The 20,483-nt window shown below is 43.7% G+C and overlaps 1 protein-coding gene across 5 annotated transcripts in view; it reads left to right on the top strand.

Annotated features, from left to right (window-relative positions):
• The window catches only part of SPECC1 (sperm antigen with calponin homology and coiled-coil domains 1), a 228,084-nt gene extending 207,828 nt beyond the window's left edge, over window positions 1–20,256 (top strand). For all 5 annotated transcript variants that reach the window (XM_038537023.1, XM_038537024.1, XM_038537022.1 and 2 more), the window contains 2 exons: window positions 6,312–6,371; window positions 16,797–20,256. In XM_038537023.1, coding sequence (XP_038392951.1) covers window positions 6,312–6,371; window positions 16,797–16,886 — 150 coding nt within the window. In that variant the 3' untranslated portion in view covers window positions 16,887–20,256. The remainder of the gene's footprint in view (window positions 1–6,311; window positions 6,372–16,796) is intronic.
• The last annotated feature ends 227 nt before the right edge of the window (window positions 20,257–20,483 follow it).

Here is a 20,483-nt window from a genome sequence, read left to right as displayed (position 1 = left end):
AGCGCCCAAGTGGCCACAGATGAAATGAATGGGCATGCTGTATTCCAATAAAACTTTATTTACAAAACCAGGCTGCTGGCCAGATTTGGTCCACAGGCTGTAGTTTGCCAAACCCTGACCTAGAACGTCCTATAAAATCATATTTCATAGAGTGTACTTAGGAAAATGCTGGGCCCTGCACTCATTCTCTCAACAAATATTTCTTGCCAGGCATCATACACAGTAATAAAGACAATAGTGAACAATGCAGACCTGACCTGTTCTTTGCCCTCTAAAGTAGACAGTCCATGGGATCCCTGGGTGGCTCAGCAGTTTAGCGCCTGCCTTTGGGCCAGGGCATGACCCTGAAGTCCCGGGATCGAGTCCCACGTTGGGCTCCCAGCATGGAGCCTGCTTCTCCCTCCTCCTATGTCTCTGCCTCTCTCTCTCTCTATGTCTATCATAAATAAATAAATCTTTTAAAAAAATAAAAAATAAAGTAGACAGTCCACAAGTGAGTAAACCTATCAGAGGTGATGTTATAAATAAATAAATAAATTGCACAAGAGTTATGAGAGAAACCTCATGCTGTGGGAGGGAACAGGTTTCCTAAGTTAGATCAGGAAGGCTGAGAAGGCCTCTCTGAGAGGCAATACTCTTCAGAACGAACAAAGAGCCAATAATACAAAGAGCTGGGAGGAGCTTTCCAGGGTAAGGGAGAGCAGCCAGACGAAGAAAATACCTGAGTACTGTCAGAGATATGGAAGAGGGGGCCCGCTGGCCAGAGTGCAGTGAGTGGGGAAGAGTGACCTGTGATGGTTCTAGGGGCCAGACCCTGCAGGGCTCCCATGGATGGCTCTGGGAAGGATCTGCATCTTCTGTATCCTTGATGGGAAGTCGCTAAAAGATTCTAAATGGTGGAGAGACCTATCTAGCCTCACAGGTCATTTTCTGAGATGGGGAAGGAGTAGAAATGCTGAAAAGTTCTGTTTTGATTATCCCACACACTTTATTTTTAAATAAAGCCCAAAACATGGTCATGACATTGATGGTGATAATAACTGAACAGAGTGGTTTAATTTTTTAGTGTTAAAGTACTCCAGAGAGGGATCCCTGGGTGGCGCAGCGGTTTAGCGCCTGCCTTTGGCCCAGGGCGCGATCCTGGAGACCCGGGATCGAATCCCACGTCGGGCTCCCGGTGCATGGAGCCTGCTTCTCCCTCTGCCTGTGTCTCTGCCTCTCTCTCTCTCTCTCTCTGTGTGTGACTATCATAAATAAATAAAAAAAAAAAATTAAAAAAAAATAAAATAAAATAAAGTACTCCAGAGAAACAGAACTATTAGAATGTGTGATGGGGTGAGGCCTACCCACTCTATGGTAGGTAATGTGCTTTACCCAAAGTCTACCAATTTAAATGTTTATCTCATCTTAAAAATACCTTTATGGAAACATCTAGAATAACATTCTGGTACGATGACCTAGCCACGTTGATACATAGAATTAACCATTATAGAGTGTACAAAAATTTCAAGACATAAAATTTATGCATGGTGCTTTGTTTGTAGTCTGTGGAGCAGGGCTGGACAGGAGTATTAAACATTTGGAAACAAAACAAGAAAACCTGTTCTGTTTTCAATCATGTTAAGTGGAAGATGTTCATGAAGTATGTAGTTTGCAATGTCATGCAGGCAGTTGGATAGCAAATGTGGAGTTTGGAGGGGAGATGAGAGCTGGAATACAGATTCAGGAGTCATCAGTGAGTAGGTTAAGTGCTGCCTAATTGAGTTGAAATGATGGAAAAGTTCTATATTTGTGCTATCCAATATGGTAGCCCCTAGTCCTATGGGCTATTGAATGTGGCTTTAAGTGACTGGAAAATTGAATTTTTTATTTTAATGGCTTTTCATTTAAATAGCTATGTGTCAAGTGTAGCTACTGTATCAAACAGGGCGGGTGTAGTTGATATTTTAAAGCCATGAGAGTGGAGATCACATAGGTCCTAGGTCCTCAGGGAAGTTCTCAAGAAAAACTCCTCTGTATCCACTCTACTGCCAATGTTTCACTTCTGACACTTATGTAAATAGATGTGGGGTTTTCACACACACACACACCAAACAATTCTGCAACACTAGCTGGGTGTCCTAAAGTGTGACTCAGTTCTGACACTCTCCACCTGGAGAGAGCATCGGGTCCCACAGGTTAAGGGCTGGGTCCCACAAGACTTCCCCCTCCACCTCAGCCCCCAGTGACCTGTAGCTGTCACCTGTGCTTCTGACTGACCAACTATAAACCAGAGGTTCCCATGACCCCTTCCTTAGGTTCAATAAATTTGCTAGAGTGGCTCACAGAACTCAGGGAAACAGTCCACTTACTAGGTTACCAGTTTATTACAAAGGATATTTGAATGACACTAATGACCAGCCAGTTGAGGAGACCCCTATGGTAAGATCCAAAAGGAGAGCAGGAGCTTCTGTCATCTTGGACCTTGGGGTGTGCCACCCTCCCAACACACAGATGCATTCACCACCCAGATGCTTTCTGAATCCCATCCCTTGGAGCTTAACGGTGGTTTCATTACACAGGCATGGTTTATTAAATCATTGACTATTAGTGATTGAACTCAATCTCCAGTCTGTCTCCTGTCCCAAGAGTGGGGTCAGGGAACGTGGGAGTGAACATTCCAACTCTCTAATCACATGACTGGTTCCCCTAGCAAGCAGCCCCCATTCTTAGGGTATCTGGGGGGGTTTTGAAAAATCACCTCTTTTTTTTTTTTAAGATTTTATTTATCCATGAGAGACACAGAGAAAGAGGCAGAGACACAGGGAGAGGGAGAAGGAGGTGCCCTAAAGGGAGCCCCATGTGGGACTCGATCCCAGAACCCTGGGATCACAACCTGAGCCAAAGGCAGATGCTCAACCACTGAGCCACCCAGGCATCCCAAAAAATCACCTCTTTTTTTTTTAAGATTTTATTTATTCATGAGAGACACACGGGGGGGGGGGGGGGGGGGGCAAAGACACAGGCAGAGGGAGAAGCAGGCTCCATGCAGGAAGCCCAATGCAGGACCCGATCCCGGGACTCCAGGATCCTGCCCTGAGCCCAAGGCAGGCGCTAAACTGCTGAGCCATCCAGGGATCCCCAAAAAATCACCTCTTTAACGTAAACTCAGGTGTGGTTGAAAGGAGTTTGTTATGAATAACAGAAGACATCAATTTCAACTTTATTGTTCTAAAGCCATTTTTGGAACCGAGGACAGAAACTGAAAATTATAACAACAGATGCTCCTGTGGCTCTTACATTGGGAAATTATAAGGATTTTAGGAGCTCTGCCCCAGGAGCCATGCATAAAGACCAAATATATATTTCTTACTATAAATCACACTGTCAAAGAGGCCCAGAGAGAAGGCTAAGGCATCTTGAGGATTCCAGTGCTTGTTATCTAGGTAGAGAGTGACCCAGCAGTGGGAACCAGGGCAGAGCAGCCAGTAAGGAGACAAGCTGGGGCAGTGTGGGGTCCTGTGCATCATGCCCCTTGCAGGCAGAGCCCACCTCCAGCAGTGACCTGTGTCATTCTCTTTGCTTTTCAGCCTCTGCCTTTTCCCTGTGATATTATGAAAATAATCAAGTAAAGAGTGGGCATAAAACAATTCAGAATAACCGGAGGACCGTAATAAAACTATAGGAAAGAGACGTCTAAGGACTTAGGCACACACTATCTAAAGCAGGAATCTTCCTGAAAATGTGAAATATTTGTCTTCTGTCCTGCAAGGCATACCAAGACTTTTTGTCCTCAGATCACTCCGGATCTGTTGGAAAATAATGAACATAAAGTATTTGGTTTCACACTTTGAATCACAAGCATTGCTTCCCTGTGAAAGTGCCTGTGATGCCCACACACCACACAGCCAGCTACCTAGTGACCTGTTGCGGATCTGGAAATATGCAGTAGAACAAGCCAGACACCACAGTGTACTCACTTCCTATTGTCTTTGTGGTACATGGGCTCCTATTCTTCACAGGTAGGGTTGAATTTTTTCCCCCTAATCTAGGATGCTGTTCTCAGGGAGTACCCAGGTGGAAGACTTTGGGTCTGTGAGATTAATGGTACCCCAGGAAGTTCAGAAATCATAAGCTGTTCCTCCTTCCTAGTTGGAAGTGATGAAACCAAGCTAAGTTTGACATCAGTGTTAAATAGGGAATTTCTGATAAACTAATAAGGATGTCTTCTAAGACATTAAAGAGGTATGTTAGAGCCAGTGGAAGATTTGGGCAGTTTTGTAATAGCGTAAGAAGGGGATCCCTGGGTGGCTCAGCAGTTTAGCGCCTGCTTTCGGCCCAGGGCGTGATCCTGGGGTCCTGGGATCGAGTCCCACATCAGGCCCCCTGCATGGGGCCTGCATCTCCCTCTGCCTGTGTCTCTGCCTCTCTCTCTCTCTGTCTCTCATGAATAAATAAATAAAATCTTTTTTTAAAAAAGCGTATGAAACTTCTTCCATGGGGGCTACTCAGATTCAGGTGATAGAATGGAGTGTTTTCATGCAAGTGTCTGAAACAAAATGTTAACGTAAAAGGAGAAATCTGGACTTGGGATGCCTTCTGCTGGCTGTCACTTTCAGATGACATGCCCTGGCAGTGGCTGAGATCTCTACCAGGGGCTTACACTGTCCTGGAGCTGGAAGGGCTCTGGCCTGTGGGCAGAGCTAGGCTGAGTGAGACCCTTCCAGGCTTCCGCCTGGGGCACACTCCCTCCTGCTCCGAGAAAGTGGCAGCTTTCTCCCACCTGGCCACCTCTAAGTGGCCAGTGTTGTAATGAAAGAATTAGGTAATAGTGCTTGGTCATAATAGCCCCTGCAGTATGAGAAAATGGACACTTATTATAAATGGTTGCTGGAATTGAAAATTGGTACAGGGGCACCTGCATGGCTCAGTGGTTGAACATCTGCCTTTGGCTCAGGTCCTGGGATTGAGTCCCCCATCAGGCTCCCTGCACGGAGACTGCTTCTCCCTCTGCCTGTGTCTCTGCCTCTCTCTCTGTGTCTCTCATGAATAAATAAATAAAATCTTTTTAAAAAGAAAATTGGTGCAGTATTCTAATTATTTTTTAAAGCAAACTACATGCCCAATGTGGGGTTTGAACTCACAACCCTGAGATTAAGAGTCTGAGTGCTCCACCAACTAAACCAGCCAGTCACCCCCAGGGTAGCATTTTAGAAAATGAGTTGGCATTACATATCAAAAGCCATGACTTCTGGAATAACAGCAGCTGAAAAACTGGCTTAGCCCCTTCTTCCTCAAAACTAACCAAAAGGACTTGAAAATTAGCACAGAATAGGAGATGGCTGCCACAAGTTGGGCTCAATTAAAGGAAGCCAGGAGCCAACTTTACAGTTCCCTTCTCAGCAGAACAGAGAGCAGTGTTATGGAAACAAGTCTAAGGTTTCCAGTCCATGCCCATAAATTTCCCTTAATTTGGAGGAAGAGGGCTGGCGGCTTGGGCAAGATGACCACAGATCAACAACTTTCCCAGGCCTCAACCACAGCCTGAGAGAAAACGTGCATAGCCTTGTCTTAGTGTTTTTCTGTGACCTGGTACCTAGAACAGAAAGTTTGCCTCAGTGTCAGGGCAGAGCCCTCAACATTCAGGAAAAAGATGTGTACCCAGGGACAGAGGGTGGGACCGTGGGGAAATGAAAAAAGATAAAATTGTGTACAAAATCCAAATGCATAAAATCACAAAATTCTACTGGGAAACATAAAACATGAATGCTTACTTCCAGAAACATGACTCTCTGGATTATACTTAATTTACCAATCAAATGAAATCTTAATGTAACCCTAATGACTCTCAAATGAATTATGGAGGGGAGGAGGCATGATTAAGTGATTCTTAAGTTCATCCAGGTGAGGAAACATCAGAAAATAGCCAGAGTCTCAAAAAGAAGCTACAAATTAGTGCTAAATGTGGAACAGTGCCTTTAGAATTCTAGGGGGAAATGCAGGATAGTGCTGTGATTAAACAGCTCTTGGTACACGACAGCATGTGTATGTCCAAAATCTGACAAAGTGAAAAATAACTGAACTAACAAATATTTACCTTTGGGTGTCAGGAATCAATCAGTAATGTCATTTTAATTACAACCTGTCCGTTGTTTTTTTCCTTAGACTGAAACCCTTGTTTGCATATTTGACTTAAAAATGTTAAGTGTTTTATAATAGTAGATAATCTATGTAGAAGTGTCATTTAGTTTTCTTTCCTAACAAAAGCCATATATTTTTTAAAAGCTGTGTATTCTTATTTGATAATTCCAATCTCTGTCCTTTTAACCTAGAAAAGGAATCTCTTGTTGGCATTTGAAGCAGCCGAAAGTGTAGGCATCAAACCCAGCCTGGTAAGTATCCTGTTTTATATCTTTGTGATACTTTATTCTACTTAGAGGAGAAAGAACTTTATGCCATCTACTAAACAATGTCTTACAGAACATTAAAATCTATTTGCTAAAGATCTGTTACTCATGATCCCTAATGTAAAAATATTTGTGGGGTTCCTGGGTAGCTCAGTTGGTTAGACATCAGACTCTTGATCTCAGCTTGTGTCTCAATCTCAGGGTTGTGAATTCAAGCCCCGCAACTTGGCTGAGTACTGGGTATGGAGCCTACTTTAAAAATAATAATAATAATAATTCAACTGATCTAACCACATATGATCTAGAGTTTTTTCCAAAGATTTCACTGTGGATAAATTTCATTCCTGGAAGCACAGTGGACTGAATTATCATTAAAGCTCTACTGTTCAGGACATCTGGGTGGCTCAGGTCTGAACGTCTTTGGCTCAGGGCATGATCCTGGAGTCCTGGGATCAAGTCCCACCATCAGGCTCCCTGCATGGAGCCTGCTTCTCTCTCTGCCTGTGTCTCTGCCTCTCTCTCTCTATGTCTCTCATGAATGAATAAATAAAATCTTTTAAAAAAAATTTTTTTTTAAACTCTACTGTTGGGCAGCCCCGGTGAACAGCGGTTTAGTGCCGCCTGCAGCCCGGGGTTTGATCCCGGAGACCCAGGATCGAGTCCCACATCGGGCTTCCTGCATGGAGCCTGCTTCTCCCTCTGCCTGTGTCTCTGCTTCTCTCTTCGCTATCTCTGAATGAATAAATAAATAAATAAATAAATCTTTTTAAAAAAAAATAAAATAAAATAAAACTCTACTGTTTAAGTCACCTAGAAATCTGATAAAATGTAATTATAAAAATATCAACACATAGTTGAGGTCTGAAGAAAGACTGGGAAATGACCAGATGTCAGAAATTCAAAGAAAAGTGAAAAACAGCCATGAGGCATAAACTGGAGTGCTGGTAGAGGGCACATAGTAAAAGGGTACCTAATGGGTATGTTTTATGTAATGTCCACACAGGAACAAGAGACAAGGCTCTGAGCTCCCATCAACAGAACATTAGTCCTGAGACCCTTGCACAAAACCCAGGCTCACAAAATGATGTTCTTAGTGAAAGGGAAAATAAAAAAAAAAAAACCTCTACCTGCCAGTCTAGGGAAGTTATAAGGAAGCTTGATCTCCACCTTAGATTTTTTTGTGGTTGGAAAAAAAGAAAATCTGTAAGAAAAGAAAACCGACCCAGACAAAATTTAGAGTCTAAATTTATAATATCTGTGCTAGGGACACTTGGGGGGCTCAGTGGTTGAGCATCCTTTGGCTCAGGGTGTGATCCTGGAGACCCAGGATTGAGTCCCACATTGGGCTCCCCACTTGGAGCCTGCTTCTCCCTCTGCCTGTGTCTCTGCCCCTCTCTCTCTCTGTCTCTCATGAATAAATAAGTAAAATCTTTAAATAATAATAATAATAATATCATCTGTGCCACAAGAAGCCCCTCGTTTATACTGAGGCAGAATCTTCTGATCTTCTGAGCTAGTAGTACAATGGCCACAGTTACACTCACAATCCAAAATTTAAAAACACTCAAGAAAATGATCCAGTTGAGCTAGTCATCAGAGCAAACAAAAGGATCATCTACCAGAGTGTGGGATAATAAAATACTAAGAAAGAGACTACAAAAGACTATGTTTAAACATATTAAAGAGGGGATCCCTGGGTGACTCAGCAGTTTAGTGCCTGCCTTCAGCTCAGGGCATGATCCTGGAGTCCCAGGATTGAGTCCCACATCAGACTCCCTGCATGGAGCCTGCTTCTCCCTCTGCCTATGTCTCTGCCTCTCTCTCTGTGTGTCTCTCATGAATAAATAAATAAAATCTTGGAAAAAAATATATTAAAGAGGTAAAAGAGGGAATAAAAATCATAAAGAAGGAGAATGGTACTATAAAAAAATATGGAGAAAGGATCAAATGACACTTGTAGAAATAAAATTGGGAATTAAGAAACCCAGCTGAGTTGAAAACCTGATTAGAAATAGCAGGAGAAAAAAAAAAAAAGAAAGAAATAGCAGGAGAGAGAACTCCTGAGCTGCAAAATAGAACTGAGGAAATTATGCAGAAAATAACACAGACATTTAAAAAGTGGAAAATAGAGGGATTTTATTAGTATGTATTCAAATTCAAGAAATGGGGGTGGGGTATGTGCCTGGTTAGCTCAATTTGTTGAGTGTCCAGCTCTTGATTTTGGCTCAGATCATGATCTCAGGGTCATGAGACCCCCCTCTGCCCTTACCCACACACACACACTCATGCACACGTGTGTATGCTTGCTCTCGCTTTCTCTAACATAAATAAATAAAATCTTTTAAAAAAAAAAAGATAAATTCAAGAAATGGAAATCCAACTAACAGTTGCTTAAACCATAAAGCTGTTAATTTTATTTTTTAATGAGAAGTCCAGAATCAGGATTGGTTCACTGCTTAGTTTTTTGTGTGTTTTTTTTTTTAAGATTCTGTTTATTCATGAGAGACATAGAGACCTAGGCAGAGAGAAGCAGGCTCCCTGCAGGGAGGCTGATATAAGACTCAATCCCAGGACCCCAGGACCATGACTCAAGCCAAAAGCAGATGCTCAACCATTAAGCCACCCAGGTGCCCCAACTGCTCAATATTATAAACAAGGATCCCAGAGTGTGTCTTATCTGCAGCCCACCATCTTTAACCTATTGGCTCTTTGTCCCCACGTCCTCTGCAGTTGAACATGGTTGCCAAGCTCCAGACATTACTCCTATCTGCAGGACAGGAAGGACAGAGAACAGATAGAACAAGTGCCTCATATCTTACCCCTTTGATAAAGAAATCAAAAAGTTTCCCAGAGTCCCTCCAGCCCATTGGCAGTACCCTGTTACTTGACCAGCCCAGCTGCAAGGGAACTTGAGAAAGTAAGCAATTTATATTCTCCATTCTCTTTAGCAGGAAGCCTACAAGGGATAGAGAGGTTCAGAATGACTATTAGATTAACCAACTGGTAGTGTCCATTGCAGAGTTTAAGAGAGTGGAAGATAAAATCAGACAATTTCTAAGTCCCATGATCAGTGGAAATTCCAGAAGAGGAAAGAAAGAAGAATATTTAAAGAAATGGTACCTGTAGTTTTTCCAGAATGTTCAAAGACCATAGATTCTTAACCTCAAATAAGATGAATCAAATGATACAATGACTCCTGCATCTGGCTTCCTGTGTGGAGCCTGCTTCTCCCTCTGCCTATGTCTCTGCCTCTCTCTCTCTCTCTCTCATGAATAAATAAACAAAATATTTTTTTTTTAAAAAGAGAAAGAACCTTAACTATTAAAGAAATTGAATTCATTGTTTAAAAATGTAATCATGCGCACCAAAAATCCCAGTAAGTCCAAATTCTATGAAACTTTTAAGAAACAGATGTCCCTATCACATAAATAAAAGGCTAGAGAATTTGGAAAGGAGGTGACATACATGTCTGGCCAAGATGGAGTAACAGAAACCTGATTTATCTTCCCTTCTAAAACACTGAACAGCTACCAAGTAACAACAGATAATCAACGTAAGGAATCAAAGAAGAAATGAGAACTTGTTAGATGATAGTCTACGCAGATATGTTTTCCTCTGTAGCATTACAGCTAACAATTGCTTTTTTAACATTTTCTCCCTATTTTTTTTTTTTTTTTTTATCTGACACACTGCAGGAGTTAGTGAAAGCTAGGAATGAGATCATCTTGTTGAACTAATTGTCAGAGGCAGCAGTTTCATTTTTACGGATGTCTGAGACAAGATACTGACAAGCATAATAATTAATCTCAAAAACATTTAGGGAGCATGTTTGTGAGCAATGTAACTAGTTGGTGCCGTCCACAAAACAGAAACTTCCCACATTATTAAGTTTGCTTTGCATTATCTTGATGTGGATTGAAAAATAATCTTTAATTACACATGATAACTTCTAAAAATATATATATATATGTATGTATATGCAGAATTGGCAGCAGTAATAACCCCAAGCCTTTGATCAAGATCTATTGTAAGATTAGTGAGGAAAAAAGTTCAATTATATGTGTATATCCAAGTAAATATAGGTTTCTGGTGTAGCATATTAGCAAGGATGAGATTATTTCTTAAATGAAAGCTCGATCATGTTTTCCCAATTTTGGAATGCCTTCCTTCTCAGCCACAGTGTAACATAGAGGTTTAGCCCACCAAGTGTGAGCAACTCTTCAGAGAAAGAATAGGTGAGAGAGGACATGTGGTATCATTGCTGTTACTGAAAAGACAGAATGTTTGTCCTCCGAGGGTTGATGTGTTTGTATCCTGGTGAACAGAAGACCCTCATGCTGAGTCATACAGTCTTTTGGGATGTTGCCTACTGAGTAAGCCACCCAAACAGTCACTACACACAGAGATCAGGACAGGGAAGTCTTTACAATTCAGGATTTTATGAGGCTATCAAAATGATTCCTTAACTGAGCCTGCTCTGTAGTATAAACTTTAAGAGGTATACTTAAAGAATTAATGTGAGTTTAGCATTATGAAGTATGAAAATGTATGAAAAATATTTTTTGTGTTGATTATGTGCCATTTTCTTTTTAAGATTTTGTTTATTTATTTAGAGAGAGAGTGTGTGTGTGCAAGCAGGGGGAGGGACAGAGGGAGAAGAAGAGAAAGAGAAACAGACTCCCTGCTGAATGCAGAGCCCAACCCAGGCCTCCATCTCACAACCCTGAGATCATGACCTGAGCTGAAATTAAGAATTGGATGCTCAACCAACTGAGTTATACAGGCGCCCCCAGTCATTTTCTGTGTGTTGACTCATTGAGTCCTCTCCGAAGTCCTGTGAAGACAGATGCTCCTTACAGGTGTACCACTGAGGCAGGCGCAGGTCCATAAAAGGTCATACACTAGTGGCTGGCAAAGGCAAGAGTCAACCAGGCAGGTCTTCTCCAGAGCCCACATCTCACCTACTGTATGACCCTTCATCCAGGACAGCCATGTCCACCTTCTGGGCTCTTAATGCATGATGTACTCAGTACTATATAGCTCATGCAGTGTTACATTGTAATATATCTGATTATAGGGCTTATCTCCATCCCTCCGAGACCATGAGATCCCAAGGACAGGAAGCTTTATCTCTTTTTTTTTTTTCAATTTTTTTTATTATGGTAAAATACATGTAACATGATCTACGCATCTGTCACTTAGCGCCACACTGTCCTGATTCATACAACTTGATAGATCATGAAATCAAGTCTTCCAATTTTATTTTTTTTAGAATTTCTTTGGTTGTCCTAGTGCCTTTGCTGTATACATTTTAGAATCAGATTGTCAATGTCAATCCCCCAAAAAAGCTTGCCAGGGTTTTGATTGGGATTGTGTTCTATCTATAGATCAGATTGGGAAGAATTGACATTTTATCAATACTTAGTTATCTGATCCATAAACATCGAATACTCTCCATTTATTTAGAGATTCTTGATTTTTTTTAAAAGATTTTATTTATTAAAAAAAAAAAAAAGATTTTATTTATTCATGAGAGACAGAGAGAATGCCAGAGACACAGGCAGAGGGAAAAGCAGGCTCCATACAGGGAAGCCTGATGGGGACTTGAAACCAGAACCCCAGGATCACGCCCTGAGCTGAAGGCAGATGCTCAACCACTGAGCCACCCAGGCGTCCCTTGATTTTTTTTTTTTCAAGATTTTAATTATTTATTCATGAGAGACACAGAGAGGCAGAGACATAGGCAGAGGGGGAAGCAGGCTCCCCACAGGCACTCAATCCCAGGACCCTGGGGTCACAACCCAAGCCAAAGGCAGATGCTCAACCACTGAACTACCCAGGTGCCTGCTTCTTGATTTTTTTCATCAGTGTTTTGTAGTTTTTTGCATATAATGTTTTATAAGAAAGTTTTCTGCATATACATCCTTTTTTAAAATTTAGTGCCATTTAAATGATTTGGTTTGGTTTGGTTTCACATTTCAGTTGTTCATTGGTGGTATATAAAATAGGAAAGCTATCGACTGAGATCTTGCTAAATTTGCGTATTAGTTCCAATGGGTTTTTTTTTTTGTAGACTCTGGAGTTTTCTACATAGATGATCCTGTCATCTGCAAATAAAAACAGGTTTGAAAAAATTAAAAAATTAAAAACAGGTTTGGTCCTGCCTTTCCAGTCTATGCCTTTTGTTTCTTTTTCTTGCCTTATTACATTAGCTAGAACTTCTGGCATAGTGTTGAATGGGAAAGGTGAGAGAAGACATCCTTGCCTTGTTCTTTTCTCCTCATCTTAGTGGGAAAGTATCCAGTCTCTCTCCATTAAGTCAACTTTCGGTTTTTGTGTGTATCTTCTATTAGGTAAAAGAAATACCCTTCTATTTTTCTAGCTTTTCAGGAGTTTTTGTCACGAATAGTTGTTGAATTCTGTAAGCAGGCATATCTCATTTGTGTTTCACTGTATTGAGCTTCACGGATACTGCATTTTTTTAAAAGATTTTATTTATTTATACATGAGAGACATAGAGAGAGAGAGAGAGAGAGAGGCAGAGACACAGGGAGCCTGATGTGGGACTCGATCCTGGGACCCCAGGATCACACCCTGGTCCCAAGGCAGGCGCTAAACTGCTGAGCCACCCAGGGATCCCCACATTTTCTTTTACAAACTGGAAGATTTGTGGCAGTCCTGCATCAAGCCAGTCTCACCTCTGTTGTGCCAACAGCAGGTGCTAACTTTGTGTCTCTGTGTCACATTTTGGTAATTCTTGAAATTATTATTTATAATTATATTTTTATTATTATTTTAATAATTATAATTATAATTTTATTATTATTTGTGATGGTGATCTGTCATCAGTGATTACACCTTACTGAAAGCTTAGATGATGGTTAGGATTTTTTTAGCAATAAAATATTTTTTAATTAAGGTATGTACAGTTGACCCTTGAATAGCATAGAGGTTGGGGGGCACCAATCCCCCCCATGCAGTCAAATATCTCTGTATAATTTTTAACTCCCCAGAAACTTTGCTAATATCCTACTGTTGACCAGAAACTTTACCAATAATATCTATTACAAATATTTTGTATGAGGGATCCCTGGGTGGCGCAGCGGTTTGGTGCCTGCCTTTGGCCCAGGGCGTGATCCTGGAGACCCAGGATCGAATCCCACATCAGGCTCCCGGTGCATGGAGCCTGCTTCTCCCTCTGCCTGTGTCTCTGCCTCTCTCTCTCTCTGTGACTATCATAAATAAATAAAAATTAAAAAAAAAACAAATATTTTGTATGTTTTAGATATTATATACTATATTCTTAAAGTGAAGTATGTTGTTAAGAAAATCATAAAGAAGAGAAAATATGGGCAGCCCGAGTGGCTCAGCGGTTTAGCACCACCTTCGGCCCAGGGAGTGATCCTGGAGTCCCAGGATCAAGTCCTGTGTCGGGTTCCCTGCATGGAGCCTGCTTCTCCCTCTGCCTGTGTCTCTGCCTCTCTCTCTCTCTCTCTCTTTCTCTCTCTCTCTCTCTCCCCCTCTCTTTTTCTCTCTGTGTAATTAATAAATAAATAAAATCTTTAAAAAAAAAAAAAAAAGAAGAGGGATCCCTGGGTGGCACAGCGGTTTGGCACCTGCCTTTGGCCCAGGGCGCGATCCTGGAGACCCGGGATTGAGTCCCACGTCGGGCTCCCAGTGCGTGGAGCCTGCTTCTCCCTCTGCCTGTGTCTCTGCCTCTCTCTCTCTCTCTCTCTGTATGACTATCATAAATAAACAAAATAAAATAAATACTTAAAAAAAAAGAAAATATATTTATAGTACCATACTGTATCCCAAAAAGTTCACAAATAAGTGGATCCACACAATTCAAACGTGTGTTATGCAAAAGTCAAATATACATTTTTGGGGTTTTTTAGACACATGCTGTTGCACACATAATAGACCAAACGTAATGTAACTTATGTGCACTGGAAACTGAAAAAATTCATTTGACTTGTTTATGCTGCTTTATTGTGGTGGTCTGGGACCAAACTCACAAATATCTTCAAGAATGTATAAATGCTTTTTTCTCCATCTGTTGATATCATATAATTTTTCTCATTAAGCCTGTTAAACTTTGATGGATGTTGAACCTGTCTTGAATTCCTAATGTGAACCCCACTTGATCATGATTCGGTTTGCTAATATTTGTTAAGGACTTTTGTGTCTGTGTTCATGTGGGAATCGGTAGCTTGTAATGTTTCTGCCTGGTTTGGCGTTAGGGCCACACTGGCTCTGCAGAAGGAGTGAGGAAGTGTGCCCTCCTCTTCTATTTCCTGGAAGAGAATGTGTAGAATTGGTATTACTTCTTCCTTAAGTATTTAGCAGAATTTGCCAGTGAAACCATCTGGGCCCAGTGTTTTCTATTTTGAAAGGTTTTCAGCTACTAATTCAAATAAATGTCCCAGATTTTTGTTTAGGCAGCATACTCTCCCTTCTTCTGAAATGTGCTCCATTGTTCCTTCAAAATGTTTGAAGAAGTGTTGACAATGTACAGAGTATTTTTATTATTGTTATTATTGTTATAATTTTATATTTATAAAAAACAATTTTTTAATTGTTATTACTGTTCAAGCATGTGATAAGATAGTCTGAGTAAAGCCATGAATTCTTTTTTAAGATTGTATTTATTTATTCATGAGAGACAGAGAGAGAGAGGCAGAGACACAGGCAGAGGGAGAAGCAGGCTCCCTGCGGGGAGCCGGATGCAGGACTGAATCCCAGGACTCCGGGATCATGCCCTGGGCTGAAGGCAGATGCTCAAAGGTGTGATCCTGCACCACCCGGTGTCCCAAAGCTGTGAATATTGATCAGACTCCCATGTCCTCTCTGAGACGGAAGACACATCCTTCCTTGCCAGTGATATGCTGATAATTTTTTAGCGCAACCAGGAAGCAAAACTCATAAAATATATTTAGATGTCATGGAAACAAAATAAATGGCTGGTTACAGGTCTCTGTCACCATCCAAGAACATATGTGCCAAATAGGTTCAGCCTTGATTTTTCCACCACATCCCTGCTCTTGGCTTTACATCAGAGTCCTTTCCTACTGTTCTCTTGTGACCACAAAAGAATCCAAACTCAGTCCTGCAGTGAATTATTTAATACGTACAGCAGCACAAATTTCAGGAATATGTGGCGGCTGCTTGACGGAGCAGCCAGCCCTCCTGCCTGTCACTCTCTGGCCTCCACTGCTTGCTTGCTGATTCCCCACTAAAGCAAGGGAAAAGCAACCACAACAAACACTAAGTGGTCTAATACTCAATTCTGATAAGACAGGGGTTGCAGGTTCAGTTGGTTCAAGGCTTTCGTGGTAACCCCATTCGTGGGAATTCACCTCAAGGCACGAATTCAACGGTATCTATCCCACAAAGGTGCTTATCACAAAGTCGGTCGTGTGGAGATGTCACATTAGATGTCGTGTCGATTGTGAGGCAGTAGTTCCTTGGACTGTGTGCATCAACTGCCATGACAGCCAGCATGGCAGCTTGTAAAACTGCATGTGGAAAACGTGAAGTAGAAAAGCACAGAGAGCTCCTGAGTGGCTCAGTCAGTTAAGCATCTGACCTGACTTTGGCTCAGGTCATGATCTCAGGGTTGTGCGAGTGAGCCCCACATGGGCTCTGCGCTGGGTATGAAGCCTGCTTAAGATTCTCTCTTTCCCTCTCTCCCTCTGCCCCTCCCACCACCCCCTAGCTCTCTACCTCTAAAACACACACACACAAACACACACACACACATACGGAGTGCACAAAAGTGTGTCCACTTGATGGAAGTATGAGAGAACATAAATGTACATTCCAGTATAACTTAGAAAAGTGGAAATCATGCTATGATAGTGGAATTATGGGTGACTTTCTCTTTCCAAAACATTTTTTTTTAATGCTGTCCTGTTATTAAGATGAAATGGGCCAGGAAGTCAGATCTAGTCTTTTTAAAAGGGACGGCATCAAAATAAATAAATAAATAAATGAAATGAAATAAAATAAATAAAAGGGATGGTATCTCCCCATTAAATAGGAATAAACTGCTTTTCTTTTAACATTTAACATTACTGGGATCCCTGGGTGGCACAGCGGTTTAGCGCCTGCCTTTGGCCCAGGGCGCGATCCTGGAGACCCGGGATCGAATCCCACGTCGGGCTCCCGGTGCATGGAGCCTGCTTCTCCCTCTACCCGTGTCTCTGCCTCTCTCTCTCTGTGTGTGTGCCTATCATAAATTAAAAAAAAAAAAAAAAACATTTAACATTACTTCAGTGTTGCCTACACCTTCCATCCAAGCAGGTGAAGGGTTTCTAGGCAGTACCAGCCCCAACCTGAATCCCAGCCCTTTTGTCAGGGGTGGGGGTCTGTGGTGTTCCCACTGTGACCTCGTCTTTTCTCCTGCAGGAACTCAGTGAGATGCTGTACACAGACCGGCCTGACTGGCAGAGCGTGATGCAGTACGTGGCCCAGATCTACAAGTACTTTGAGACATAAGCCTGGAGGTCCGGAGAGCACGCCCCGCTGCCTGCAGCTTGTCCTGGAAGCACCTGGTCACTTTCCACAGGCCCTGCTCCATCCACCACCCACGACGCTCAATCCAGGGGAACCAACACACAAATGAGAAACGGAGCTGGGTTCCACCTCACACCCGCTTTAAATCCAGATGCATTTGGAGTATCTTGAGGAAGCGTGCTCTCCCACAGGCCTCCTTCCTTTCAGACCTAAGGGTCCTTGCCCAGGCCCACCCCACAAGAACCCAGTAGGACATCTCCGGTGACACGGTGTCATTTCACCCGTGAGCTGCTGAGATTCACAACAAACACTTCCAAATCAGTCATCTTTTCATGAAAAATCCAGCCTTTTGCCTTGATAGAAACTTTGCCCTTCCCACCACCCACCCCGTCCAAAACAGAAACAGCCAACCAAACACAAAAAGACATTTTGCTCTCGAGCAGCCTGGAAACACATGAGCCCCGCCTTTTTTGGGAAATATGCTTATTTTCCAGATTCCAGTTTTGACCCTGGAACCTGATTGCACTTTTTCAAACTTGCTGTCACTTATTGGAATCTTTGGATGGAAAGGAAGAGGCGTGAGAATATAGAGTAGCCCCTGGGTGGTTTGCTGCTGTGTCCCCGTGGGGTGGCCTGCAGATAGAAGTGTGTGTCTGTGTGCTTGGACGCACTCAAGCTCAGAGCTCCGGTCACTCACAGGCCGAGAGAGAGACGTCAGCCACTGTCCCCACCCTTACCCCCGCCTTGTCCTCCTGTTCATTCCTGGTACCATTCTCACCCACACCCGTCTCCCCTGGGTACAGAATGTTCCTCACATGTGAAGTGGCCTGTGCCCACCCAGGTCTTCATGAGTTTGCACACATAGGCTGCAGAGGGGTATTTCTTGGAATACTGGGCAGACAGCAAATGTGAATGCTATTTCAACTCTGGACTTGGTGTTTAGAACCTCATCAGGCCCCTCACATTTGCTTGGCAAAAGCAAGCCCTGAGTCTACTATCCTGCTGTCACCCTTAGTGGCAGCGGAGCCCTTCCCAGAGCAGCCCAGGGTCACCTGGGAAGTGCAGGTGGGCGCCTGCTAACTGCCTGCAGTGTGCTCCTGTTGGGCACATTGATGCACATTACCCAGCCCATGTGACTCCCACCTGTCACAGGGGACTTGTCAGCACCCACCACCTGCTGGTACGAGTGCCCCTCCGACAAAGAGCCATCCTCACCTCTGGCACTGGCAGTTACAGTACTGCGTCATTTTCAGGTCTATCTCTGATTTATTGCTTGGTCGGGCAACCTGGTCCCTGTCCTGGAAGAGGCATGACCAGTACCACCTCAGTACAGGTGACAGCTTTGCCTTGCAAAGGGGCCATCCCTCCTCCTCGAGCAGCCACAGCGGCCTGCTTACGGTTCTCCTTTGGGGCCTGAGATCAGAATCTCCCAGGGAGCTAGTTAAAAACGCCCCTACCCCCAGCCTGCCCCATCCGTTGACTCAAGAGTATCTGGAATGGGACCAGGGAACTACTATGTGTGTTTTCACAGTTCCCTGACAACCCCTGAGAGTAGAGAACCCCTTCCTCTCACTCCCCAGGGCCGGGCCCTGAGCACAGTTGCTAAAGACGACCCCCTAAGTGGCTCCTTCGTTTTTGCATGGAGGTGGAGAGGCAAAGTCTGAACAAATTAAATTTACTCCTTCCTGATGAACGTATCCAAATGGAAGATATCCCATGTTGCTCCAGGCACCTGCCTTGTGTTGACATAACTGATGCATTTTCATTAACTCTGAGCGACTGCCTTGGTCTCCGTTGCAGTGGGGAAAGGTAACATCCCAGGCAGTTGGGGTGAGCTGTTGCCTGTGTGTTTAATCTGGGATTACCGCAGGGTTTCTGTGGGAGAAGCAGTTGAGGTTCTTGGGATACCTGGAGCGGGTGTTCAGCATTACCAGGGCCCTGTTTTTAGTGATTATTATAAATGAGTCTGAAGATCCAGCTCTGGGTGAAGCAGCAGCATCTATGCAGTGGTGATGCTTCTCCTTCCCCTTGCCCTACACTGGAGCCTGCTCCCTTCAGGCGATAAAGAAGGAAAGAAAGGCCGTGGGCGATATATTTTTATAACTCAAAGAAGCTCCTTGGCTACCGTTTTCTTTACCAGTGGGCATGCTTCTAGAAGGGGAAGCGCGTGTCCTGCTCGTGGGTGGCATCGGCGGCAGGTCTAACCCTGCAGGCCCTGGGAGAGGAACCAAGCCTTACTGCACCTGCAGGACCTGGGTAGGGGGGCTGTCCTGGGCCACCTGGGGCTGGGCTGCAGGATGGGGTTTTTAGATCCATTTTTAGCTGAAGAGCTCAGAGCACAAGGTGAACATGGGAACTTAATTGAGAAAACAAGGTAGGGTCAGCAAACTACGGTCTCCAGTTTCCTGTCCTGAGGCTTTCCGATGCTGCAGTAGCCACTTTGGTTCTCTCCTGCCTTCATTTAAAGACATTTGGTGGTTCTGTGGATCCTCTTTCTGTAAAATGTACTGTTCTTATGTAAAAGACAGATGCAAAAGGCAAGACCCCAAAGAGCAGAGGTGGTTTTTAAAGCCGCGAAGAGCTGTCCGTGGCTTTCCTCGCTGTGAGATCCCTGGGCGTGAGCTCTGGTGCCAGCCCCCCATCCCCCCCACCCCGCATTAGCCATTCTGAGGAACCAGGCAAATGCCCACTTCTGGTGTCCTATTCCCTTCTCACTTCAGAAATGAGGTTAGTCTTTGGTTTTCGTTCTTCATTCAGCTGTTGTTTCCTAGCTTCGGTTGAGACCGAAGTGTCCCAAAGCAAAGAGCCATCTGGCGGTGACCAGTATCTGCGGTGTTTCCAACCCCCCCAAAAAAACAACACTGGCCGTTCCTCTGAAGCCCCCCAGTCCCACTTCCTTGTGGGGGGAGGGCAGGCATTTCGGAGCCTGTGGAAGGAGAGGACTCGTGTCTGCAAACCCATTTGCCAAATCGGCGGCAGCTCCTCCATCCCCAAGCTGGAGCGCCATTCGGCACGAGCCACCGGCGACCTGCGGTCAAGAATATAGCCTAGCCACGTTTGCAAAAAGTATTTTTAATATTGCATCTGCCCCGGCTCCCTGGGTATTTCACTTTTCTGACCCAGGTTAGACCTTGGCTAAGTCTCTAACATCCTCAGTAGCTCCCTGATTTTAACTACATTAGTTGAATGCACTTGATACATCTGTGGCCTCGTTTCTACAAAGGCCACCCCCCAGCGCCGGGAGGACGGGACACGCCCACGTGGTGTATCCAGCTATTAATGCGGAAGCTGGGATGTGTGGCTGTGATTTATTATTTCTAATAAATCTATTTTGTTTCGGTCTGATTGTGAATTTTTCCCAGTGACACTCCTTGTCATTGTCAGCCTTCCGTCAGAATGGCAAGCCTCATGCCGACAAGCGCCTCCTGATCTTTATTGCTCATTGGGCCCATGGTCCCCGCTGAGCTCTCACCCGTGTCACTGGAAGTTATGGGAAAGGCCCGGGGTCCCAATGGCTTTTCTGCCTCCTCGCATTCGCAACCCTCCTGCCGGGACTGCCGTTCCTTGTGCCAGTGACCC

The sequence above is a fragment of the Canis lupus genome, chromosome 5 (genome assembly GCF_011100685.1).
Source record: "Canis lupus familiaris isolate Mischka breed German Shepherd chromosome 5, alternate assembly UU_Cfam_GSD_1.0, whole genome shotgun sequence".
Lineage (NCBI taxonomy): Eukaryota > Metazoa > Chordata > Mammalia > Carnivora > Canidae > Canis > Canis lupus.
This window is presented reverse-complemented; position numbering and strand designations above follow the sequence as displayed.